Raw genomic sequence first — 25,486 nt, 5'->3', positions numbered from 1 at the left:
TAGGGGTTAAATTTGGGGTAAGAAGAGTCAATTTGATTTAAAACCACGAGTGACATCAGTGTGATCCTCACTGGTGAGGAACTGTCTTTTACTATAGCGCTAAAATTTGTGCAAAAACAAATATTTCTACAAAAAACTCATCTACAGGAAGAGGAAGGGGAAAACATTACAAGATGGCAGGCTGGTGTTTTCAACATCTTTTACTTCTCCAGCTGGGGGGAGGGGGGTTGACTCTCAAGCCACAATTCCATTCCAAGTGAAAAAAAATAAACAGAAGTTCTGAAGATATTTAACAGTCCGAGGTTCCTTGATATCAGATATACATTTGATAAACATATATGGCTCCAATTCTGATGATTGGAACTTCTTTGACCTCCAAATTCAACATTAACAGGACATATCATGCCAGGAGTGACTAAAGTTAAGCTCAGAGGCATATACATGCATGGATTATCACAGTTTGATTTCTATAATAATGAAATGTAATCATTTCTAATGATTCCAGCGCCACCCACTGATGGCAGAGTGAATTTCACCCAGGAGTATCACAATACATTAGGGATGGCCAATCAGCTAGCAAGAAACAAGTGCAAGCGTTATATGAAGACGACATTTTCCTTTTTTTAACGAGTGTGTGCTTTTGTGTGCCTTATCAAAGATATCTTCCTTGGGAAACTTTCACCACAAACTGTGCAGCAAAAAGGTTTCTCTCCCGTGTGCATTTTTATGTGTTCCTTCAAATTGGACATCTCAGGGAACCTTTTAGCACAGACCGAGCAGGAAAAAGGTTTCTCTCCAGTGTGTACTCTTGTGTGTACTTTTAAACTACCACTGTGACGGAATCTTTTACCGCACAGCGTGCAAAGGAAAGGTTTCTCTCCAGTGTGTAGTCTTGTGTGTGTTTTTAAACTACCCTGGTGAAAGAAGCTTTTACCACATACGGTACAAAGAAAAGGTTTCTCTCCTGAGTGTACAACAGTGTGTGCCTTTAAAGCACCCTTTTGAGAGAAGATTTTACCACACACCGTGCAAGAGAAACGTTTCTCTCCAGTGTGTATTTTAGTGTGTTCTTTTAAATGCGACTTGGCAGTGAATCCTTGACCACACACTGAGCAAGGAAAATGTTTCTCTCCAGTGTGTATTTTTATGTGTTCCTTCAAATTTGACTCCTCCGTGAATCCTTCAGCGCAAACTGAGCAGGCAAAAGGTGTCTCTCCTGTGTGTATTTCTATGTGTCTCTTTAAAGAACACTTTTGAGAGAATCTTTTACCACACACCAAGCAAGGAAAAGGTTTCTCTCCAGTGTGTACTCTTGTGTGTGTTTTTAAACTACCTTTGAGATAGAATCTTTTCCCACACACCGTGCAAGGAAAGGGTTTCTCTCCAGTGTGCACACTTGTGTGTGTTTTTAAACTAGATTTGTGAAAGAATCTTTTACCACACAACGTGCAAGGAAAATGTTTGTGACCTTCGGCCTGATCATCTTCAGTCAGCACAGGGGTAGCAATAACCGGGAACCCTTCCAGTTCTTCAAGCGACTCCCGACTTATGCTGTGAGCCTCCTCTTCCTCTTTAATATAGGGGGGCTGTGGCTGCTCCTGCTCCATCCTGGGGTTCCACCCCTGCTGCTCAGAGGGAGGTTGTTCTTCACTGACATCTGCACGCCACACAAAGACAAAGACTTGCTCGCTTTGCTTCGTCACGTGAGGCATTGGCCTGCACCAGCATAAGTTCCGTGTGTGTGTGTGTGTGAAGTGATACCCTTGTCAACTCCCCCAAATGATAATATACGTATACATCTCACAGTTGTACATGTGCCTTCAAATTCAAACATTACAAGTGGTTTTGAAGGGAATCAACTAAAAACATGGCAAATTATTTTATAAAAAAGTACCTCTTAGCTGATGTTGAGTCCTAACAGTTCTTGATGGTGGCACTTTATCAGTTTTGGGAGCCAGAGCTGCCCCCCCTTGTTGACAAGGCAGTTCACCGAGCATCTGATAACACACAAAAAACACATGTGGAAAAAAAAAGGCCAGAAAAGGTATTCTGTTTGATGGGCAGTGATTGACACTGACAGATCTATGTAAAATAGAGAATTTTGCAGAATTGTTTTCCAGCATGAAGTCTACCATTTTTTGGTAGACAGCAGAATTCATGGTTCCATTTATCACAGCAAGTCTTCCAGGTTTTGAAGCAGCAAAACAGCCACAGACCATCACACTACCACCACCATATTTTACTCTTGGTATGATGTTCTTTTTCTGAAATGCAGTGTTACTTTGACACCAGATGTAATGGGACACACACCTTCCAAAAATTCAACTTTTGTCTCGTCAGACCACAGAGTATTTTCCCAAAGGTCTTGAGGATCATCAAGATGCAAGATTGAGATGAGCCTTAATGTTTGTTTGTTCAGCAGGGGTTTTGGTCTTGGAACTCTGCAATGCAGGCTGTTTTTGCCAAGTGTCTTTCTTATGCTGGAGTCGTGAACTCTGACCTTAACTGAGACCAAGTTAGACCTGTAGTTCCTTGGATGTTGCGGGGTCTTTTGTGACCTCTTGGATGAGTCGTCACTGCGCTCTTGGTGTCATTGTGATTGGCTGGCTCCTGGGACATTTCACCACTGTTCCTTGTTTTTGCCATTTGTGGATAATGGCTCACAATGTGGTTTGCTGGAGTCCCAAAGCTTTAGAAATGGTTTTATAACCTATTCCAGACTGATAGATGTCGATTACTCTCTTACTTAATACAAAGTTTCATTTAAAAACTGTATTTTGTCATTGACTAGTATTTCAATTTGTTTGATGATCTGAAACATTACAGTGACGAAAACATGCTAAAAATAAGAAATCTGAATGGGAGCAAACACTTAAACACAGCTGTATCTAGTAAAAACTTTAGAAAAATGTACTTACAGCCACCTGGGCATGCTTGTCCACTGTTGAGTTTCTTTGGCTTTTTCTTTGTGTCTTGCCATCTGCTTTAGGCCTGGTGTTTCCACTGGCAGATCCCGGTTTGGGTCGAGGAAAGATAGTCGGGACAGCAGATGGTAGAAGCACCCTTCGGTAATACACAGGCAGTCCCAAACTTTCCTTTATCCGAGGCCTATTATCAAAACAACTGTCCTCGAAATGCGCTGAACACAATTCCGAAGAATCAGACGGTGTAAATTTGACTCGTGTTTGTAGCACTTGGCTGGCCCACTGCTCGCGGCGAATGGGGTCTTTTGGAAATGCGAACAGGCTTACTCCGTCAGCTCGAGTGTTTGAGCAATAGCCTGCCACACAACGAGCGGGCATATTATCAAAAATATCTATAACAAAATATATAATAACTAAAAAATGCACCAAAAACACAGCATTTCAGGCGTGATGCAGAGAGGACGTGTTCTCGCAGTGAGGTCACTTCCTCCTCCAATTGCCCATCTGTTTTAAAATTGAAAAAAGGTTAAATATGTCAATATGGACATCTGCCAATACGACAAACAGCCAGCTAAGCACCAAGAGGAAATCCTGCTTTGTAGTACACGCCCTGGATGGCGTGATACTCTTGTTTTCATGTGTGATTGACTATCATTGTTTTCCTGGCAGGGTAAGAAAATACCACATATTTGTGCTCTAAAATATAATATCAATATTTCAATTATTTGAGGCAGTGAGGAACCTCAAAGTGGTGAGTAATTTTATGTTGTTTAAATGGTTGGCGGTTGGTGAGAACAACATAAATAATGTAGCAATATAACAACAAAAACACTCAGTTAAAAATAGAAACACTGACGATAACTGAAAAATGGCTATCGCTGATTTTGATATCGGTGTAATGAAAACATGGAGTACATACAGAAAACGGACATTCACAGAGATAACATTTAAAAGTGGTGTTAATTAACAAAATGGAACGCTTATAAACATGTGAATGTAAGAGTTAAACTAACCTGCTCTGTTACACAACTTGATGCTTCTCGACGTCAACTTATCGCTGTTTCTCCTCTTTTGTTGGCGAAAGGTCCTCCTCGTAGTCTTCTTTCGTTCTTTTCACACAACAAATATTTCTTCAACAGCCGTTGTTAGTCCAAAGCCCTTATTAGATGTACTTTAAACACTTTCACACAATCACGACGCTGTACTCTCCCGTTTACTGAGCGCTACATTGACAACTTCCGGGTCTCTGTTAGCGGTTTGGAAATTAAGCTAGCTAAGCCCGAGAAGCTAATCTCGAAGTTAATTGAGACGAGTTTATACTGAAATGAGTAAAACCGTCGCTTACCCTCGCTTAATGTCTTGTTCATTCACATTACATATTTAAAACAATTAGCGTTTGTGTGTTTCTCGGAAGGCTACCCGGAAATTGAATGTTTTTCCAAGACGGCGATCACTGCGCATGCGCATTGTTGATATAGAGCCTTTTTTCACCTACTAAAAACTTTATTTATAATTTATAAAGGACATCACTTCCTGTTGACAAGAAAAAACATGCAAGGCAGGAGCTCCGACTTTGCTACCGGAGTTTTAAAGCTTTTATTTAATTATGTCAATGGAACATTGTTGGTGGTTTTTGGAGAGTTTTTTTAGGGCTTTATGGTAAAAAAGGACTGAAATAAAGACACGTTTCTGAGCTATTTGATAATTCAAGGTTCCTTCATATCACAAGATATAAATGTGATAAACATATATGGCGCCAATATTGACGATCTTCTTTGTAAATATTCATTCATTTTCTACCGCTTATCCTCTCGAGGGTCACGGGCCTGCTGGAGCCTATCCCAGCTGTCTTCGGGCGAGAGGCGAGGTACACCCTGGACTGGTGGCCAGCCAATCACAGGGCACATACAGACAAACAACCATTCACACTCACATTCATACCTATGGACAATTTGGAGTCGCCAATTAACCTAGCATTTTTTTTTGGAATTTGGGAGGAAACCGGAGTACCCGGAGAAAACCCAGAAATGCACGGGGAGATCATGCTAACTCCACACAGAGATGGCAGAGGGTGGAATTGAACTTGTGACTCCTAGCCGTGAGGCCGGTGTGCTATTATTCTTATAATTATGCTAATAATATACCTTTTTATATAATATATATATATATATATATATTGACACCCATGTGCTACAGTATATGAACAAAAAGCACACATGGAGAAAATCAATCATTGTTCCACTGCACTGTTTCACTGCTCTGATTTCCACTTATTAGCACGTAGCAAAGGCTTCCAGAAAATATTTGTTCAGGTTTGAAGGACAGCTAACTTGCCTAAAGAGGTGAGCAGAAGTGGTTGAAGTAGCAGATTCCAGGTGAAGAGAAAAATATGGGACTGCTGTGTGAACCATCCGCCAAACTGTTGCTGAAGTCTGATGCCTTTCCAGCTTTACTTGGCCATGTTGAAGAGTCTGAAGCCCAAACTGCAATTAACAAGTAGTCCTGCAAAAAAACTACTAATAGCTCATAACCACTTTTCAAGTAGCTCTCCAAAGGATTTATTCATTTATTATCAACTCCTACACAGAAATTAGAAACATTTGAAATTGGGTTTCGGCAGCGATCTGGAAGTCCTTGGGAACACTTGTGAGTGTAGCCAATCACAGAAAAGTGATAACAGTAAAATGGGTATATTTCAGACATTTTCAAATGGTGATTAATCATGATTAATTAGGAAAATGTATTTTTTGGATTAGAAATTTGAATAATTTGAGAGCCTGCTTTATTTTGTAATGTTATGCTGTGGTGTGTTGTACATTTGGTACCTGGGTCTTCAGGGACGACCCAATTCACATCTTAATACAACCACTATGCCATCACAATAATACAAACTCTCAATAATATACAAACATGCACTATAACAATACATGGCTGTATAGAATTCAGGACGAAACCCAGGGAACCATTTATCTTCAAATACATAATCTCTAAACAACTCCAAACCTCGACACAACATATACAGCAGTTCAGAATCAGTTTTTTATGACAAAAACATGAAAAAATATACTATAACATACATCATACATTCAATGCGGGGCACACCCTGGCCAATCACAAGGCACATATACGTAAACTTGGAGTCATCAATTAACCTAACATGCATTTTTTTCTCCACACAATAATACCAAGCAGGGAATGGAACCCAGGTCTTCCCGATTTCCTGACTGTGTGGCCGACATGCTGACCACTCACCAATAAGCACTGGTCAGACACAGAGGTGTTCATTGTTTATAAAACTCACTCATTTGCTCAAATAACACACACAAAACAATTAATAACTCCGTGTCTGCCTCTTTCTTCGTGTCACAACAGGGTCAATTAAGCACTGTGATGAAGTGTTCAAGTGTACGCCGTAATTTTAAGTGTTTGGGAACATGCTTTCAGATGACAAGGATGGAAAAATCCTGATGTTCCTGTGTGCCTGGTGATTTGAAATCTGATTGGTTAAAGCCAAAGTGTTCCATTTGTAGTCCTCGCCTTATTTTTAATTGCGCCACTGCCCATTATCAAAGTCAGATTAAATTACTCACAGCAACGTGAGAAGTATTTTTTTTCATAATACTGTCAGTGTGTGTTCTTATGTGTCTCATCAAAGATATTTTCCAAGGGAAACTTTTACCACAAACTGAGCAAGAAAAAGGTTTTTCTCCAGAGTGTATTCTTGCGTGTCCATTTAAATTCGTTTTCTGATAGAATCTTTTACCACACACTGTACAAGGAAAAGGTTTCTCTCCAGTGTGTATTTTTGTGTGTTCTTTCAAATTTGACTTCTAAGTGAATCCTTTAGCACAAACTGAGCAAGAAAATGGTTTCTCTCCGGTGTGTACTCTGGTGTGCGTTTTTAAATCACATTTGTGAGAGAATATTTTACCACACACTAAGCAGGGAAAAGGTTTCTCCCCGGTGTGTGCTCTGGTGTGTTTTTTTAAAACGCGTTTTTGAGAGAATCTTTTACCGCACACGAGCAAGGAAAAGGTTTCTCCCCAGTGTGCACTCTCGTGTGTGTATTTAAAAGGCGTTTTTGAGAAAATCTTTTTTCGCACACCGTGCATGGAAAAGGTTTCTCTCCAGTGTGCATTCTTGTGTGTTCCTTCAAATGTGACTTATGCATGAATCTTTTGCCACAAACTGAGCAAAGAAAAGGTCTCTCTCCGGTGTGTATTTTTGTATGTCTATTCAAATCTTCTTTTTGAGAGAATACTTTACCACAAACTAAGCAGGCAAAAGGCTTCTCTCGTGTGTGTCGTTTCATGTGTGTTTTCAGATATCGCTTGTTAGCAAATGTTTTATTACATTGAGAGCATTTCCAGCTCGTGTTGTCAGTGTGACGTCTCATACCAGCGTTAGAGTCTTCAGTGTGAGAACAGCGTAACGTTGTGCCGTCGCTATCTGATAATGGAGCTAATAGGCTGTCTGTTTGTGCTTCACCACAATGTCCTCCATCGACTTTTGTTGTCATGTCAGTGGAGCTGCTGCTTGGAGGCTCCACCTCTTTTTCATCCACATCATCTTCGCTCTTCACAGGGACAACAATAACCTCCAGCCGTTCAAATTCCTCCTGACCGATGCTGTGATCTTCCTGTTCAATATAGGAGGACTGCGGCTCCTCCCCTTCCTCTTTCATGTGAGGTGGCTGTGGTTCCTGCTGCACCATCCTGTAGTTCCACTCCTGCTGTTCAAATTCACTGACAAAAGAAGACAGAGACATGTTTTTTTTAACTATCTCTTGTGAGGGATTGTCCTGCACCCGCATCGGCTCCACTATTTGAGAAGCACTATATGAACATGGAACCTACCAAAAGAAAGATTAGAAAAAAATGTTTATACCCTTTAGTAATCAGCAATAGAACATAAGTACGTTTCAGGAAAATGTCAGTTACCGACTAAAATAGAGAGAAAAACAGCTTTTTGTGAAAAGAACACAGTAACCTAACCATCATCATTTAACACCACAAAAGAGCGAAACCATTCCACTCTGGACATCTTGCACCAATTTCTCAGACTAGAGTTGTCCCACATCGTCTTTGAGCACGAACTGTTCAAGCCTGCTTGGACAAGAGGCAAAACGTATTTTTAGACAACCGTTACGGTTGTTACAGTTACGGTCGATTCAATGCCCTGAGAGTACAATGACCGAAATGAATGAGTCACAATGACCAGTTAAAATTGAATGAGATTTGTGCTTCAGCCCTAAAAAGGGGGAGTGGCATTAATGGCTGTCAATCACTCACAGTTCCATGCGGGTATTCTGCAAGTAGTATTCTCACAGTAGTACTTGCTTGAGTACTTGTGTTATTATATTACAATATTTGCTGAAGGAATAAGCACTCTGAGGTGCCAGTCAACTGCATCAAAACACTTCTTTATTCTAATAAGGAAAAGCTTGTCACAAAGAAGAAAGTACAACACTGCCATCTATTGGTCACTACGAGATACAGCATTCCATAGCCGTTAAATATGAACTCAACTCATTACAAATCTCTGTGGTGTATTAAAGCGATCTATCGGTGTCTGTTGTTGTATTTACCAATGCTACCACTAGAAGGTGGTGTATACTCATGTTAAAGACGCAAGCAGCTGGAGTAAATAGGCCATCACCTCCACTTCGTCTCAGTGTGTGGTTATGTGCCGGTACCAGTTAAAGACCAGTTAAAGACCAGTTAACGACTAAGACGAAGGCAACTGAAAAAGAGCTTCCCCATCATGTTAGTATCCATGCGGACATCGGCCCAATGGATATGTGGTGTACACAACGAAAATGGCCATTCACGGGGGGTAAATACACATTTTATACACTAACCTGCTCTGTGTCGCACAACTTGGCGCTTCTTCGAGAAAGTTCCTCGTTCTTTCTCACATTTCTTCAACCCTCGCAGTATTTGTACTTCCGGGTTCATTTGTTAGAAGCTAGGACGCTAAGCTAGTTCACAGACACGAGTTACAACTTGAATGAGTGACTCTCTCATTGTCTCTTAATATCTGCGTCGTTCACAATGAATATTTTAAACAATTATCTATTCTCGGAAGGCTACCCATAAATGAATGTATTATGTTCAAACGCCATGATGTCTGACTATGTGCGCATGCGCTTTGTTGATTTGTAGCTCGTGTGACGCATCCGCCAGGCGGTGAATAATAAATATGGCATGTGCAGTCATTTTAGCTTAATTTAATTAAAAACATATAAATATATATAATTGTTTTTGTAATATTATTTTGGCGACATATTAAAACAGGCGCCACGGTCCAATTCTGATAGTCGTTGCTTATTTTTTTGGTAAGAACTTTATTTACAGTGAAAATGGCAGTCAAATACAAGATCATAGTATAGCAACGGAGTTATGTAAGCCAAATATGCACGGGTTTTCTTCTGAACTGAAGATATTATATGAATCAATGAAGCTGATATTCAAAAATAGAAAAGCAGTGAAAACCTTTCATACTTTGGAGAACGTTCTAAAAACAATTCATATGAAGAACAAGCTCAAGTGACATGTTTTTTATTGTTTTTTTGTTCTTATTTTCAAGCAATATCCCTCGCACATCCCTTACTTTATTTACTCTTTTTCTTATTTATGTTGATATTGTTCTGTAGAATTGCACTTTTATGTTCCTGTAATTCTGCTTACATTGTTTTGTACAATTGAAGTTAGTAATTATATTTTTTTAAAAAGTATAACAACGGAGAAAATTCAGCCCGGTATTTAATTAGGGAATCTGAAATTTAGGGATTTTTTTTTCCTCAAGAAAAAGTAAAAAAAAAAAAAAAGACGATTGGAATCATACAGAAATAGTACAGTTCACTGGATACTCAATATGACTATGATCTAAACACATTTTGACACTATTAGAGCCCAGTAGACTTGAAATAACACCCTATAATCACTTTTATGCTCATATAACCAAATATAGCAAACATAATGGTACTGTATTGTGATAGAAAACACGACAGACATAAGACTCACACGTTAGAATTGGGAGATGAACTGTATTTATGTACTGATAATTAGATTTACACACAAAAGCAGTTACTCAAAAGTCACTCACTCACATGAGTAAAAGGAATTTTCAGCTGTGTAACAGGACGCTGAGCCAATCAGTGCCTAGCATACTGAAGTATAACTTCCTGTACTGTATCGTACATGCAACCAAAACATGTTTCATGTCAACTACAAAACAGCGCTGATTAATTAATTAATAGTAGTGTCCATAACATATGAATCAGCTTTGCAGCGTTCATTAGACACACAGCTTGTTAGCATTTGCTATCAAACAAAGCAGACATGCAAGAAAAGAAAATGATTATGCAAAAGACAATGCAGCCAAAATCAAGACGACATATTACAAAGGTTTGAGCAATGGGCAAAATTTGAGAAATTCGAGCCCATTGGTGTTGGCATTGCACTGCTGTTGATGTGTTCAGAAAGAGCATCAGCATCAGACTGTGTGGAGGCACTGCACTGAACCTCAGTCTGCTATCATAACAAGAGGTGTGGCTTGACATGATTATCGACACCAATAATGTAATTACTGTAATAGATGAGTTACTGTCATTTTGACAAGATGTCTTCCAACAGGAGAGTTTTACCACAAACTGTGCAGGAAAAAGGTTTCCCTCAAGTGTGTTTCTTTATGTGCCGTTTCAAATTTGACTTCTCAGCGAATGCTTTTGCACAAACGGAGCAGGAAAAGGGTCTCTCTCCAGTGTGTACCTTTGTGTGTACTCGTAAAGCACCAATGTGAGAGAATCCTTTACCGCACACCGTACAAGGAAAAGGTTTCTCTCCAGTGTGTACTCGTGTGTGTACTTTCAAAGCACCTCTGTGATTGAATCTTTTACCGCACAAAGAGCAAGGAAAAGGTCTCTCTCCAGTATGGACTCTTGTGTGATCATTTAAAGCCCCTTTGTGATTGAATATTTTACCGCACACAGTGCAAGAAAAGGGTTTCTCTCCGGTGTGTAGTCTCGAGTGTATTTTCAAACCAGATTTATCACTGAATTTTTTACCGCACAGCGTGCAAGGAAAAGGTCTCTCTCCGGTGTGTACACTTGTGTGTATTTTTAAACCGCCCTTTTGAGTGAATCTTTTACCACACACCGAGCAAACAAAAGGTTTCTCTCCAGTGTGTACTTGTGTGTGTGTTTTTAAGCTATCTTCGTGAGAGAATGTTTTACCACACACTATGCAAGGAAATAGTTTCTCTTCGGTGTGTATTCTTGTGTGTTCTTTAAAATCGGACTTCTCGATGCCTTTGCCGCAAAATGAGCAGGGATACGTTGTGTGTAATAACTCAGCGTGTCTCTTTAAAGAATATTTCCGAGTGAACGTTTTAGCACACACCGAGCAGGGAAAACCTTTGTGGCCTTTGTCCTCATCATCGTCGTCACTCCTCACAGGGCGAACAACCACAAACTCCTGCATTCCATGGAGATCATCTTGCCTGATGCTGTGATCCATCTCTTCCTCTCCACTGTAGGAGGGCTGTGGCTCCTCCTCTTCCTCTTCAGTGTGGAAGTGCTGTGGCTCTTCCTCCTTTTCATCTTTAATGTCTGGAAGATGCAGCTCCTGCGTGGAGTTCAACTCCTGCTCCTCAAAGGGAAGATGTTCTTCACTGATGTCTGCAGGACACAATGGAAGAAGACTAAGACAGTCTTTATTAAACCACACCCACATTCTCACGTGGCCCCATGTGTTGTCTAACTTTTGTCACGTGAGCCAAGCATACCATTTGGCGTCAGGTGCTAGGAAAGACTCGTACCTTGTCCTTCAGCTCCGTTTGACAGTGCAAACACTGCACCGCGAGTTTGAAATGATTCCCAACTTTTGACAGCTTCTGCCTTTTCTTTTTGTCCCGTTCCTCCGTTTCCCCCTCGTTGTTGTTTTCCTTGGAGCCTCCTCTCTCCATCATCAGTCTCCGCTGTTCCCCGCCACACACCAAAAGACACCAAGTTAGTGAGACTGACTTCTTAGCTGAAACGCATGAAACACTGTGTAGTACACAATGGAGAAGAAAGTCTGCCATGTTGGTAAGCAAGTGAGAAAGGCGAGGCTTTAAAGAGTGTTTACACTCTGATGAAATGAATGTAAGTTATTGAACACATTGAATCTATACATAAAGTCCAATCAATTCATAAATGCGTGCAAGTGTAAATGCCACCTCTTAATTGCACTACTCTGTGTGTGCACTCACAAGCGGCCCCGCCTCCACCCCCTGGGACAAAAAGACTGAATGACTGACAGGAGGGTTCACTCAGAGTTCGCGCCCGGGGTGTTGAGACATATGCACAGAGTGAACCCTCTTGTCTGGACGAGAGAGACAGGAGGAAATCAAACCGATTGCACATGTCAGTATATGGAGCCCGGCAAAATTATCGAGTTGTTTTTTTATTTATCCTGCGGTTCATTGATTGTCGTGACAGGTTGTTTTTATATTTTGTGACGATGGGTCATAGTCAGCCATGAAATAGCCATCATTGCCTTGAAATTCAAACATTAAAAGTGGATTTTGAAGGGAAATATATACATTTTTAAATGACCTTTGCAGGAACCTCCTCGCTGATTTTGAGTCACAACAATCCTTGATGCTGGCCTTATTTCGACTGCAACCTGGGTTCCAGCATCCGAGCATGCATCTTTGAACTGTTTTGGGTAAACACATGAACAACATTCATTGATGAGGTGGTAATGAACACTTATCAATAAATAATACACGGTTCCTAGGGATGTCCCGATACACATTTTCTTGGCTTCCCAACCCTTTTTGGTCCAAATATGAACTTCATTGGGCGCTGGATATGTTGACCATGACATGTCTGAATGGTGGTGTTGCGTTCTGTTCTTCGTCCAGGCGGCAGGAGTCGAATGGCAACCAGAGGATGCCTAGAGAGGCATTAAGCACCACCATGTTGAGAGTGTGGCCAGAGTGATGAACGGTTAAACGGCAATCGGATCGACACAATCTCATGGTGGATGGCAATTTTATCCCATCTTCAAAATACAATAGATCGGCAGCCGATCCCGATCGTGAAGTTTGGATCGGGACATCTTTAAGTTACTACATAGCTAGCCTTGACATTTGGCATAAAAACACATTAAGATTTGTAGAATATACCGAGTAGACAAAAAGTTGATTTACTTACTGCCACCTTGGCACGATTTTCCATGGTTGAATTTCTTTTGGGTTTTCTCCTTTTTCTTTGTATCTTGCCATCTGCATTAGGTCTTGTGTTTACACTCGCAGATGCCAGTTTGGGTCAAGGAAAGATGCCGATGGCAGAAGCACCTTTTGGAAATACACAGGAAGTTCCAAACTTTCCTTTATCCTGGGGACATCATCAAAACAACCGTCCTCGAAATGCGACGAAGACAATACCGAGGAATCAGACGGTGTCCATTTTACTTGTGATCGTAGCACTTGCCTGGTCCACTGATTGCGGCGAATGGGGTCTTTTGGAAACGTGAAAAGGCTTACTCCGTTTGCTCGAGTGTTCGAGCAATAGCCTGTCACACAGCAATCCGGCATGACATTAGAAAAAGAACAAAAAAAATCAAAAATGTACCACAAAAGTATAAAAACACAGCATTTCATGCGTAATCCAGAGAGGACGTGTTCTCTTGATGATGTCACTTCCTCCTCCGTCACCAATCTCCAACCTGTTTGTTTTTCAATGGCACAAAAGTGTAAACATGTCAACATTCAAGTATACATCTATCCCTAAGATATGCCTTTTAAAACCAACAAAGTGAACATCAAACATGGGTGTCATGAGCACTTGGAAAACAGCATAAAAATACAAAGAAAACAACATCATGTTGTTAAAAGACACCGATTGTCCTAATTAGCGTCGCAGCTATGGCTGGTGCCTATCGCAGCTAATAAGCCAATCAGGTCTTGTTGTAAAATATGGCTTGTTAGCATCTCATGCCGCCATTTTGCCGAACCGCTACTACACTGTCGATTAAACTACACCCGCCATGTGACCCATATGACGATACAGAAGGAACAATATCAACAATGTAACAATGATACAACAACATGACAACATATGAATATAAACACCACCCCTTCACTTCGTAAATAAACGTGCATAGGGAAAATGAACATTCATGGAGAAAACACTTGCATGAGTAGTGTTAATCAACAAATAAAATGTTATTAGCATGTGAGTTAAGAGTTAAGCTAACCTGCTCAGGGTAACATAACTTGATGCTTCTGGGGGGAAAAATAGTCCAGTAGTTAACGTTGTCGCTCGTTCTTCTCTGTTGCTCCTCCTCGTCTCTCCTATCGTTCTTTCTTACACTACAAAGAGTAATTCGTCTGTCATTTCACTCGTGTGTCGTCCACGTTAAATACTCTAAATAATTATCAATTGCGTTTTTGTCGGACCCAGATATGAAATGTATTTCCAACATGGCGCACTACTGACGCATGCGCATTGTTGCTTTATGGCGCATCCTTTCGGTGAAACGTCGAGTTTTGTTTTGGGAAAATACATTTTGATTCCGAAATGTCAGACTGTAAAACATAAACAAAAAATATGTATAAAATATGTATATTAATTCCAGTGTAACCTATTTATGTGTCGCTCGTCTCTTCACTCATTTCTAACAAGCTACCTAAACACACCCACTTCCGGCCTTCAGAATAACAGCACATCCTGTGGGGGGGGGGGGGGGGGGATACCAAAGTAAGGACGTCACACACTAGTTTCATTAAAATTATTAATGGAAGTTTTATTAAATTATTATTCATTATTATTTATATATTAGTTAATATTGTAGTGACGTTAGTGTTCTCATCTCCCGGGGCTTCACAACAAGTCATGCATCAGAGGGAGACATCCTAGCAACTTTGGAAGTAAACCTTAACCAAATGTTGAACATTACAAGGAGCCTGGGTTGAAGCCATGGCTTTGGAACGTCTTCAGTGACGTCATTTCCTGGCGGACTTGCCTCCCGTTCCAAAGCATTGGAGGGCATGTATCACATGGGCATGAACGTGAATGGCTGTTCCTCTCGCTATGTGTCCTGTGATTGGCTGGCGGCCAGGGTGGACCCCGCCTCTCGCCTGAATAGACTGATGTTCGCGTGTTGTTCCTATAATATTTACGAAAAAAGTCGTATTCTAAAGAGGAAAATAGTCAAAAGTTTACAACAATAAACTCATATCATAAGAAAAAGCAAAACGTTGTATTATCTCAAAAAAGTCAATTTTACGTCAATAAACTCACAATATTATGTAGAAAAACATCCTTTTAGTAGCATAGAGTTGGAATATTAAAGAAAATATGTTATAAAACTGCATATGCAGCTGACCACCATCATCTAAGACTATTATACAGCGTTTTAACATGAAATGAGGATTTATGCAGACTTCATACTGAGCTCATACATTCACAAGTTCATGTCTTCATTCAGATACTTCTGTTCCGAGTCACGTCTGCACACTTTCGGTACAAGTCCACTTTTGCGTTTTGGCCACCTGTGAGACAGGAGTACTTTACTTCAATTGTACTGACACACAATTTGAATTTGAATTTATTCAGTATCAAGTCTTTTACACCACTTTTATGAGTCCATCCCCCTTTTGTTTCGGTATTTTGTGTGTGTTCATCCTGCCTTGAATTGGATGGGATTAAGATTTTAGATTAAAACACAAAATAATTTGACCATAGTTTCATTTTATTTAATGCAACTGAAGAGGCGTACAACAACTACTACAGAGGCATACAAAACAAATATTACTTAGCATTATAACATTAACACAACATCATATAATGAATGATTGACCACTGTCAGAGGAATATAACTGGATGGATTAACACAAACTGGTATATATTCAAATTAAATCAAATCATTTCCAACATTTGGGAGTCAAATTCACCCAGGAATATCCCAAAATGTGTGCAGGAAAGAGGTTTCTCTGTGGTGTGTACAACCTTGTACCACACAGTGAACAAGGAAAATGTTTCTGTCAGTGTGTACTCTTGTGTGCATTTTTAAAACAGATATCTCAGAAAATCATGTACCACACAAAGTGCAAGAAAAAGGTTTCTCTACAGTGTGAACACTCTTGTGTGTTTCTAAACTGCCATTGTGTTCGAATATTTAACCTAACATCGCACAAGGAAAAGGTTTCTTTGCAGTGTGTCTTTTTAAACCACATTTGTCAAAGAATCCTTTACCACACTCTGTGCAAGAAAAAGGTTTCTCTCCAGTGTGTACTCTTGTTGTGTGTCTTTTTAAACTCAGTTTTCGAGAGAATGTCTTATCACACAGCAAACAGGAAAAAAGTTTCTCTCCAGTGTGTATTTTTGTGTGTCCTCTCAAATTTGACTTGTTCCTGAATTCTCTCGCACAAACTGAGCAGGAAAAAGGTTTCTCTCCAGTGTGTACTCTTGTGTGTACTTTTAAACCACATTTGCCACGGAACCCTTTACCACACACGGTGCAGGAAAAAGGTTTCTCTCCAGTGTGCGCTCTCATGTGTATTTTTAAACTCTCATTTTGGGAGAATCTTTTACCACACAGTGAGCAAGAAAAGGGTTTCTCTCCAGTGTGTATTTTTGTATGTGCGCTCAAATTTGACTTTTTAGTGAATCCTCTAGCACACACTGAGCAGGAAAATGGTTTCTCACCAGCGTGTTCTCTAGTGTGTTTTATTAAACTACCTTCGTGAGAGAATCCTTTACCACACACAGTGCAAGGATAAAGTTTCTCTCCAGTGTGTACTCTCGTGTGTCTTTTTAAACTACCTTTTCGGGAGAATGTTTTATCACACAGCGAGCAAGGAAAAAGTTTCTCTTTAGTGTGTATTTTTGTGTGCGCTCTCAAATTTGACTTATTACTGAATCCTCTTGCACAAACTGAGCAGAAAAAAGGTTTCTCTCCTGTGTGTACTCTTGTGTGTATTTTTAAACCACACGTGTCATAGAATCCTTTACCGCACACAGTGCAAGAAAAAGGTTTCTCTCCGGTGTGTGCTCTAGTGTGTATTTTTAAACTCTCTTTTTGGGAGAATCTTTTACCACACAGCGAGCAAGGAAAGGGTTTCTCCCCAGTGTGTATTTTTGTGTGCGCTCTCAAATGTGCCTTGCTAGTGAATCCTCTCCCGCAAACCGTGCAGGGAAAAGGTTTCTCTCCAGCGTGTAATCTGGTGTGTTTATTTAATCTACCTTGATGAGAGAATCTTTTGCCGCACACCGAGCAAGGAAAACGTTTCTGATCTTTGTCCTCCTCATCTTCACTCCTCACAGGAACAACAACAACAACTGGAAACTCCTCCATTCCTTCAAGCGCCTCCGGACTGATGCTGTGGTCCTCGTCTTCCTGTCTAATATCGGGCAGCAGTGGATCCTGCTCTCTAAAGTTGAGGGGCTGTGGCTCCTCCTCTTCCTGTTTAGCATGGAAGTGCTGTGGCTCCTCCTCTTTCTCTTTTATGTGTGGGGGCTGTGGCTCCTCCTCTTCTTCTTTAATGTGGGGGGGCTGTGGCTCCTCCTCTTCTTCTTTAATGTGGGGGGGCTGTGGTTCCTCCTTCTCCATCCCAGAGTTCCACTCCTGCTGCTCGGAGGGAAGATTTTCTTCATTGACGTCTGCAGGACACAAGAAGACAAAGACATACTTTATTAAAGTCCAGCTTTGCTCCGTCAGGTGAGGCATTTCTCCTGCTCCAGCATTGGTTCTGACAATATCTCAATCAATCAGGGTACTTGTACTTGTGTACTACATGTGAAGTAGTATTGCTGTTAAAATACACATGTGCTATCATAACCCTGGACTCTTATTGAACAAACATTCAAGGGACCTATTATCATTTTCGGCCCTTTCTATTGAAATGTAGACTCCAAAAGAGCAGCTACACACAATAACCAGCACAGAAAGCTTTGGAGATCTTCCAGAATCTGCACCTATTCCAGCTGTATCTCCTTGGATTTCCAAAACGGTTTGTTTTAATTTATTCCACCCACGCCCCACCTCAGGATACGCTCACTCTGCTGTGATTGGTCACACTCCCAATCGCCCTGGAGTACTTCCGACTACTGCTGGAACTACTTTCTAATTTTGTCAGTATCGGAGTTAATAATAAATGAATGAAAACCTTGGAGAGCTACTTTAAAAGTGGTTAGGAGCCACAGTTTGGAAACCCCTGACTTACCATGTATGTGATAACGTAGGCACTGCTGGTGCGGTGGAACTCAGGAAAAGCCGGGTGTGAGGGCGCTGTGTCCACCTCGCCTGCCCGAGGAGGAGCACTCATTGTCGGACACACTTTGTCACAGGCACTGCTGGTGCCGTGGAGCTCTAAAGCCGGACGTGAGCGCACCGCGTTTACTAAGTGCAGACAATCTTGGCACAACAACGGTAGTGGAAATGTGGTCATTACATGTTTTTTTTTCCGAGGACATCGGTGAGCTTGTATGCTATACGGACAACCGCTTACTTACACAAAATAAACAGCATGATAACACGGAGAAATCTTCCACAAAAGAGTGCAGCAGAGCGGGGAGCAGGCCAGGCATACCCTGGCACACCCATATAAGGAAGTCCGGCTACCTGAACCAGTTTTAGAAAAAAAATGCTCTGAAACCGAGCGTTCAGAGCCATCCCAAACTTCGTTCAGGGCTCACTTTCAAATGTCCAAACCTCATTATCTGAAATTTTAGCCTTGCTTAACACGAGAATACAACATTCTAACTACATTCATAGGTCAGAAAAGTGGAAAAAGGATAATAGGTCCCCTTTAAGTGCTCTCAGCAACTTTAAGATAAGAGATAAGATAAGATATGCCTTTATTCGTCCCTCAGTGGGGAAATTAACAATAATTAACAAATCAGCAATTTTACCAATAGTTATATACAAATGCAGTTTGCAGATAATATGAAATGAGATGAAATATATGACCAGTCTATACACTATGAAATCTTGCTAGTGAGTTAATATGAGGCATTATAGAAATACTTCACTTAGAACTTAATATATTGCACTTAGAGCCTTAATATTGCACATGGAGCTTGATCAGATATTGCACAGTGAATGGAGTCTGGAGTAACTATTACCATTAAATTAACATTTTTTCATGTTCTAGGTTAATAAGTCATTAAAAATGTATTTTCCATCATAAAAAAATATATATCAGAAGCAGCAGTGGCACGACACAGCGACGGTAGTCCCATGTGGCCCACCGCCACAGCTTCAGAAACCTTGATGGTGTAAATGAGGCATTTTTTCAGGCTGATGCCGATACCGATTTTTTCCATCACCCTTAGCCGATGGATGATTTTGCTTGGGTCGATATTTGTGGCCGATACTGCTTTTGCTGCCTCAATTTACATGAAAAAAAAGACAATGGTAACAAATATTACAGGTCTCAAGTTTAAACAAATATTTTTTTAAATGTAAACACTGAACACAGTAGGATTCCGCTTTCTTAAACACACATTTAAATGGCATTATCAACTTTAAAAGGAATAAATATTCCTTAAATAAATATTCCTCTAAAGAGGATAAGCGATATAGAAAATGGATGGATGGATGGATGAGGCAACAGTCAACCAGGAAATAAAATTCAAACATGAAGTGATTTCTGAAGGCAAACAACATAAAATGTGTCAATTTTATATAACAATTGACCTTTACAGGGTCAATTTACACTGAGTAAACAGTAAAATAGTGGTTACCACATGCATGTATACATTTATTTTCAAGACTTGAAAAAATAAGGAGCTATATCAGTTTCAGAAGCCAGCGATCAGGGAAAATAAATGATGACTGTTAAGCGGTCCCTCTTTAGCTAGCCTTAGAATTTGGCATACAAACGCATTATTATTATTATAAGATTTGTATATCTAGTAGAGAAAAAATGTGCATTTACTTACTGCCACCTTGGTACGCTGTTCCACCGTCGTGTTCGCCTTTTTCTTTACGTCTTCCCGTCCGCATTGGGCCTTGTGTTTACACTCAACGATGCCAGTTTGGGTCGAGGGAAGATAGTCGGGACAGCTGATGGAAGAAGCACCTTTTGGAAATACACACGCCGTCCCAAACTTCCCTTTCTTTATCCGGGGCACATTATCACAACAACCGTCCTCACACAATACCTGACGGTGTCCACTACAAATATTTCTTCTTCTGTTCACTCGTGTGTCGTTCACATTAAATACTTCAAATAATTGCCAATTGTGTTCTCGGAAGGCTACCCAGAAATGGAATGTATTTCCAAGATGGCGGTCTGCGTGCGCGTGCGCATTGTTGCTCTGTGATTCGCAAATGTTCCGACTGTAAAATACTGCGAATAATACGTGTATGACTTGTATTACTTTTAGTTTTATTAGAATTGTAGTGACGGTGGTATTCCAATTTCCAATAGCTGAAAACAAGCCACGCTAAACCAAAAGTTTAACATTACAAGAAGCCCTGGGCCGAAACGAAACTCTGTAGCATCATCGATGACATCACTTCCGGTATGCCACACAATCCAATGCATTGCAGCACCATAGACATAAATGGCCAACGCTAAGTCGTACGTCAACGTCGCCGCCATATTGGATGGGTCAACGCTGCGCTAAATGAATGCAATGCAATGTACTTACTATTGATTATGCTTCTTTCTACTCAAAAATCTAAGTTAATTCCTCTCATTTAGACATTCACACACACACTAATATACTTGGGGAACTTTTAGGGATTTTTAGGACATTTTTGTGTTATTTTACTTTTAGATGTTTACTCAGTTAAAATTCTGAAAAACATTTGAGCAACTTGAATGAAACCGCTGCAGCCGGACAGGAAGCCCAAAATCTTTTAATATTGGTATCAATCAATATTGATACCAACTTTGGGGTCAATATTATCAATATTTATTAATATCCGCCCCTATACTTGAGTACCATGTAGTGTGTCAAATAAAATGGTCTCAAAAATTATAGATAATATTGAATATCAACTATCATTTGTAAATTTCTTATTGTGACAGGACTAGATTTGAGAGTCTCTTCCCTTTATCGGAACTGAATACAAATCAAATCCGGAGTGATTTTCAGTGATTTTGATTCATTACTTTTATATTTGAATGAGCCAGGCCCCTTTCTATTTGAAAGTTTGTACACAAGGTGAAAAAGGTTAAGAACAAGTTTCAGGGGCAAAAGTTTGACTGTACCCGACTTAGCCACAAGAATTCACCAACTTTAGAAGCGTAACCTCAAACTGCAACATGGACTTTAGATTGAACACAAAATACTTTATTGACCATATATGAAGAAGTCGCATTTCCTTTCATGCAACTTAGGCATACAAAAAGCTAATGAAGTGAAACAAAAAAATAAAAGAAAACAAAATAAAGACTCAGAACTAGTTTTCCTCCAAGAAACTGAATTGGATTCTTTGTATATTTATTACTTGCAATTTCAACATCAACAGAAGATCATATAATGGAAAAGTACTGTTATGGTATGATGCATATAAATGGATGGACTAACACAAATGGGTGGATATTGAAATGAAAGGAAATCATTTTAAATGTTTGGACCATCCCAAAGTGGTGGGTGGGCGAGTCAAATTCACCCAAGAATTCATTCATTTTCTACCGCTTATCCTCACGAGGGTCGATAGAGCCTATCGCAGCTGTCTTCGGGCAAGAGGCGGGGTACACCCTGGACTGGTGGCCAGCCAATCACAGGGCACATATAGACAAACAACCATTCACACTCACATTCAAACCTATGGACAATTTGGAGTCGCTAATTAACCTAGCATGTTTTTGGAATGTGGGAGGAAACCGGTGTACCCGGAAAAAACCCCACGCATGCACGGGGAAAACATGCAAACTCCACACAGATGGCTGAGGGGGAATTGAACCCTGGTCCTGTGAGCCGTGCAGCCCCGTCAGTTCACAATGTCAGAAGTTATTTTATACAACTTCACTATGAATACTGTCTCGCTTGGCTTTTATTTGTTTTGTTTTTTTTACTTGAGTGTGTTCTTATGTGCCTTCTCAGAGATACCTTCCCAAGAAAACCTTCACCACAAACTGTGCAAGAAAACAGTTTCTCTCCAGTGTGTACTCTTGTGTGTCTTTTTAAACCAGATTTGTCATAGAACCCTTTACCACACACCGTGCAAGAAAACGGTTCTCTCTCTCGCTCGCCACCGTGTACCTTTGTGTGCGCTCTCAAATATGACATCTTAGTGAATCCTCGGGCACAAACTGAGCAGGAAAAAGGTTTCTCTCCAGTGTGTACACTTGTGTGCGTTTTTAAGCCATCTTTTCGAGAGAATCTTTTACCGCACAGCGAGCAAGGAAAAGGTTTCTCTCCAGTGTGTACTTTTGTGTGTGCCCTCAATCCTGACTTGTGACTGAATTCTCTCGCACAAACTGAACAGGAAAAAGATTTCTCTCCAGCGTGCATTTCTGTGTGTGTTCTCAAATTTGACTTGTCACCGAATTGTCGGGCACAAACTGAGCAGGAGGAAGGTTTCTCTCCAGTGTGTACACTTGTGTGTCTTTTTAAACTGCCTTTGCGACAGAATTCTTTACCACACACTGCACAAGGGAAAGGTTTCTTTGCAGTGTGTACTATTACGTGTCTGTTTAGCGCACCTTTGCTTACGAATCCTTTACAACACACAGTGCAAAGAAAAGGTTTCTTCCCAGTGTGTATTTGCGTGTGTACTCTCAAATTTGACTTGTAACTGAACGCTCTACCGCAAACTGAGCAGGAAAAAGGTTTCTCTCCAGTGTGTCCTCTGATGTGTATTTTTAAACCAAATTTGTCATAGAATCCTTTACCGCACACCGTGCAAGAAAAAGGTTTCTCTCCAGTGTGTACTTTCATGTGTTTACTTACACTACCTTTGTGAGAAAATGTTTTGCCACACACTGTGCAAGGAAAGAGTTTCTCTTCAGTGTGTATTCTTGTGTGTTCTGTCAAATGTGACTTATCGTTGAGTCCTGTACCACAAACGGAGCAGTCAAGAGGTGTGTGTCTCGCTGTGTGTTTTTGCAAAGAACATTTTCGAGGGAATGTTTTACCACACAGCGAACAAGGAAAACGTTCCTGACCTTCGTCCTCATCATCTTCACCACTCTCGGGGCCGACAACCGGAAACTCCTCCATTCCTTCAAGCTCCTCCTGACTGGTGCTGTGGTCCTCGTCGTCCTCCCCCACTATCGGGGGTGTGCAGCTCCTGCTGCTCCTCTTTAAAATGGAGTGCATGTGTTTCCTCTTCTTTAATGTAAAGAGGCTGTGGCTCCTCCTGTTCCTGTTTAACGTGGTGGGGCTGTGGCTCCTGCTCTTCCTCTTTAAGATGAAGGGTGTGTGGTTCTTCCTCTTTAATATGAGGGGGCTCCTCTGCTTCTTCTTCTTCTTTAATTTGGGTGGGTTGTGATTCCTCCTTCTCCATCCTGGACATCCGCTCTTTCTCCTCAGAGTTAAGATGTTCTTCACTGATGTCTGTAGGACACAAGAAGACATAGACAGGCTTTACAAAGTCCAGCCTTGCATCATCTGAGAATCTCACCAGCTGACACAAGGAGTTGTATTGCTGTTCAATTGCTTCAACCATCCACCTCTGGCCAAATTGAGGCTCTAAGTAAAATGTTATTCGGAGGAAATGTTATTTGAAAGCAGAACTAAACGTGTCTTTTACAGATACACGCGTCTTCATGGTGGGAAATCCTGACAAGAAATGTTTAAATTGTGTTTTAAACGGGACCTATTATGCTTTTTCCACTTTTCTGACCTATAAATGTTGTTAGAATGTTGTATTTTCAGGTTAAATGATGCCAAAGTTTCAGATAATGAAGTTTGAGTATTTGGAAGTGAGCTCTTAAAGAAGTTTGGGGTGACTTAAAACACTCGGTTTCTGAGGGCGTTGCAAAACTGTTCTTTTGTGATGTCACAGAGGAGCGGGCTTCCTTATGGGCATGGCTGTAGGCACGATACACTCGCTACCCTCCCACAAGCTCTGCTTCTCCGGCCAAGGCCCCCCCTCCCAAGCCCTGTTTTTGTGAACATGAACATGAACTTGAAAGTGAAATATCCTGAAACCAGAAGCAGCGCGCTCTCACCAGGAAAGGTGCATTAATGTCCGCGTTTGCGACCACAGCACTCGCTGTCTGGAACGCAGTAGTCCCGCAAAAAAAACGTGTAATGACCACATTTCCAGTACCAACGTTGTGCCAAGATTGTCTGGACTAACTAAATGCAGCGCCCTCACGTGCAGCTTCATGTTGTTTGCAATAATCAGGAAGTCGCTGGGGAGTGTGACCAATCGCAGCGGAGTGGGTGTGCCCACCCAATTACAGCAATGGCAAAGGTTAAGTAATATTTTGTATGAATGCCAGGCATTAAAATTAACAACTAGGGTGGCGTCATAATGTTTTCCATGACTGAATGCATCGATATAAAATTGTCTATCTCAGGGCCTCTTGTAATTGTAATTGATTGTAGCAGTGCACCCTTATAAAATAAAAACCGCCACACCTTAAAATAAATGTCTATTAATGTATGACAGGATATGTATGCTATATAGATACAGAGATTGCCTGTTATTTACGCACACATGGACCAAATTTTTTTTAAAACATACGCAATGGAGGTGGTTATAGTCAATAACTTCTTGTTGTGAAATATAATAATCCCATACTTAATTGCTGCTAAAACTATACCCTGTGAACACTTTAATTTTACCATATATAAATAAAATCAACAATCTCATCAAGCTAGTATCGATTTAACACAGGCACGACACTTAATGGCGGCACGGTGGTCATGTGACCTACTTCAAGAAAATGGACGTTGAGAAATGCACAAATAAAAATAAAAGCACGTGAAAGTAAGAGTTAAAGTAACCTGCTTGATGCTTCTGAGTGAAGCTCCAGTAGTTGACGTTGTCGCTTGTTCTCCTCTGTTGTTCGAGAAAGTTCCTCCTCGTACTTTGCTAGCGTTCTTTCTCACACTTCTTTTTCTTTCGGCTAAATAGATTTATTCACAGGTGCAGTTAAATCGCTGCACTTCCGGGTTTCTATGTTAGCAGCTCGTCAGCTAGCTGCATGTATAGTAAGCTTGTTTGAGAAGCTTTAATGTTCATGGAGAGAATTTCATACTGAAATTAATGTGTCGGTCTCTCACTACCGCTTAATTTCTGTGTCGTTCATATTAAGTACTTTAAATTATTATAAATTCGATTTTCTGCTGAGACTGCCGAGAAATGGAATGCATTGCTAAGGTAGCGACTTATTTGCGCATGCGCTTTCACTCCTCAGTAACAATAGTAGGTATTGGCTAAGTCGTTAGGCGACGCCATTGGCTAATATGCATGTAATTTGCATATGACGTTGTACGAGATTCTGCGGGAAAAAAAACAAGTAGGAGAGACAAAAATGAGGGGGAAAAGCCGTCAATTGTGTTTAGAGCGACAAATAAATTAACAGATTTTCAGTTTGTTGTTTTAAAATCGACCACCACTGGATAAAAAAAAAAATTGCATATTTTATCGCAGCCA

General features: G+C 40.6%; 4 protein-coding genes and 1 pseudogene across 6 annotated transcripts; all 5 read right to left on the bottom strand.

The window, feature by feature from the left end:
* Positions 1 to 182: 182 nt before the first annotated feature.
* Positions 183 to 4,368, bottom strand: LOC131104188 (zinc finger protein OZF-like). 3 transcript variants are annotated; one of them, XM_058051107.1, is made up of 5 exons: positions 4,270 to 4,367; positions 3,938 to 4,033; positions 2,919 to 3,428; positions 1,895 to 1,997; positions 183 to 1,657 (listed from the first exon to the last, which is right to left on the bottom strand). In XM_058051107.1, exons 3-5 carry the CDS (start codon positions 3,300 to 3,302, stop codon positions 624 to 626), a joined length of 1,521 nt encoding a protein of 506 aa, XP_057907090.1. In that variant the 5' UTR covers positions 3,303 to 3,428; positions 3,938 to 4,033; positions 4,270 to 4,367; the 3' UTR covers positions 183 to 623. The 3 variants fall into 3 exon arrangements, with proteins under 3 accessions (XP_057907090.1, XP_057907089.1, XP_057907088.1); XM_058051106.1 differs by having other exon boundaries at positions 2,919 to 3,802; positions 3,938 to 4,368; XM_058051105.1 differs by having other exon boundaries at positions 3,938 to 4,368.
* Positions 4,369 to 5,689: 1,321 nt separating this feature from the next.
* On the bottom strand, positions 5,690 to 9,040 carry LOC131104190 (gastrula zinc finger protein XlCGF8.2DB-like). The gene is given in 3 exon segments (XM_058051110.1): positions 5,690 to 6,945; positions 6,948 to 7,669; positions 8,785 to 9,040. Coding segments are annotated over 2 exon segments (1,140 nt in total). The 5' UTR covers positions 7,639 to 7,669; positions 8,785 to 9,040; the 3' UTR covers positions 5,690 to 6,496.
* Positions 9,041 to 10,534: 1,494 nt separating this feature from the next.
* LOC131104676 (oocyte zinc finger protein XlCOF20-like) lies at positions 10,535 to 14,432 on the bottom strand (annotated as a pseudogene).
* A 1,229-nt stretch (positions 14,433 to 15,661) lies between these two features.
* On the bottom strand, positions 15,662 to 20,206 carry LOC131104890 (gastrula zinc finger protein XlCGF57.1-like). Its single transcript, XM_058052547.1, has 2 exons — positions 19,861 to 20,206; positions 15,662 to 17,577 (listed from the first exon to the last, which is right to left on the bottom strand). Exons 1-2 carry the CDS (start codon positions 19,922 to 19,924, stop codon positions 16,094 to 16,096), a joined length of 1,548 nt encoding a protein of 515 aa, XP_057908530.1. The 5' UTR covers positions 19,925 to 20,206; the 3' UTR covers positions 15,662 to 16,093.
* Positions 20,207 to 21,251: 1,045 nt separating this feature from the next.
* Positions 21,252 to 25,222, bottom strand: LOC131104898 (gastrula zinc finger protein XlCGF57.1-like). The gene is made up of 2 exons (XM_058052557.1): positions 24,835 to 25,222; positions 21,252 to 23,433 (listed from the first exon to the last, which is right to left on the bottom strand). The coding sequence occupies exon 2, from the start codon at positions 23,194 to 23,196 to the stop codon at positions 21,904 to 21,906; it is 1,293 nt and encodes a 430-aa protein (XP_057908540.1). The 5' UTR covers positions 23,197 to 23,433; positions 24,835 to 25,222; the 3' UTR covers positions 21,252 to 21,903.
* Between the last annotated feature and the right edge of the window lie 264 nt (positions 25,223 to 25,486).

The sequence above is a fragment of the Doryrhamphus excisus genome, chromosome 16 (assembly GCF_030265055.1).
Source record: "Doryrhamphus excisus isolate RoL2022-K1 chromosome 16, RoL_Dexc_1.0, whole genome shotgun sequence".
Lineage (NCBI taxonomy): Eukaryota > Metazoa > Chordata > Actinopteri > Syngnathiformes > Syngnathidae > Doryrhamphus > Doryrhamphus excisus.
The sequence above is the reverse complement of the archived record's forward strand: the minus strand, read 5'-3'. Positions and strand labels throughout refer to the sequence as shown.

Excerpts from the sequence above, each read along its gene's own strand:
- LOC131104188 (XM_058051106.1), bottom strand. The coding sequence starts at position 3,302 with ATGCCCGCTCGTTGTGTGGCAGGCTATTGCTCAAACACTCGAGCTGAC. Across the intron at positions 1,998-2,918 it reads ACAAGCATGCCCAGGTGGCT|ATGCTCGGTGAACTGCCTTG; the intron begins GTAAGTACATTT and ends GTGTGTTATCAG. Across the intron at positions 1,658-1,894 it reads GACTCAACATCAGCTAAGAG|ATGTCAGTGAAGAACAACCT; the intron begins GTACTTTTTTAT and ends TGTGGCGTGCAG.
- LOC131104890 (XM_058052547.1), bottom strand. The coding sequence starts at position 19,924 with ATGCGGACGGGAAGACGTAAAGAAAAAGGCGAACACGACGGTGGAACA. Across the intron at positions 17,578-19,860 it reads AACAGCGTACCAAGGTGGCA|ACGTCAATGAAGAAAATCTT; the intron begins GTAAGTAAATGC and ends TGTGTCCTGCAG.
- LOC131104898 (XM_058052557.1), bottom strand. The coding sequence starts at position 23,196 with ATGCACTCCATTTTAAAGAGGAGCAGCAGGAGCTGCACACCCCCGATA.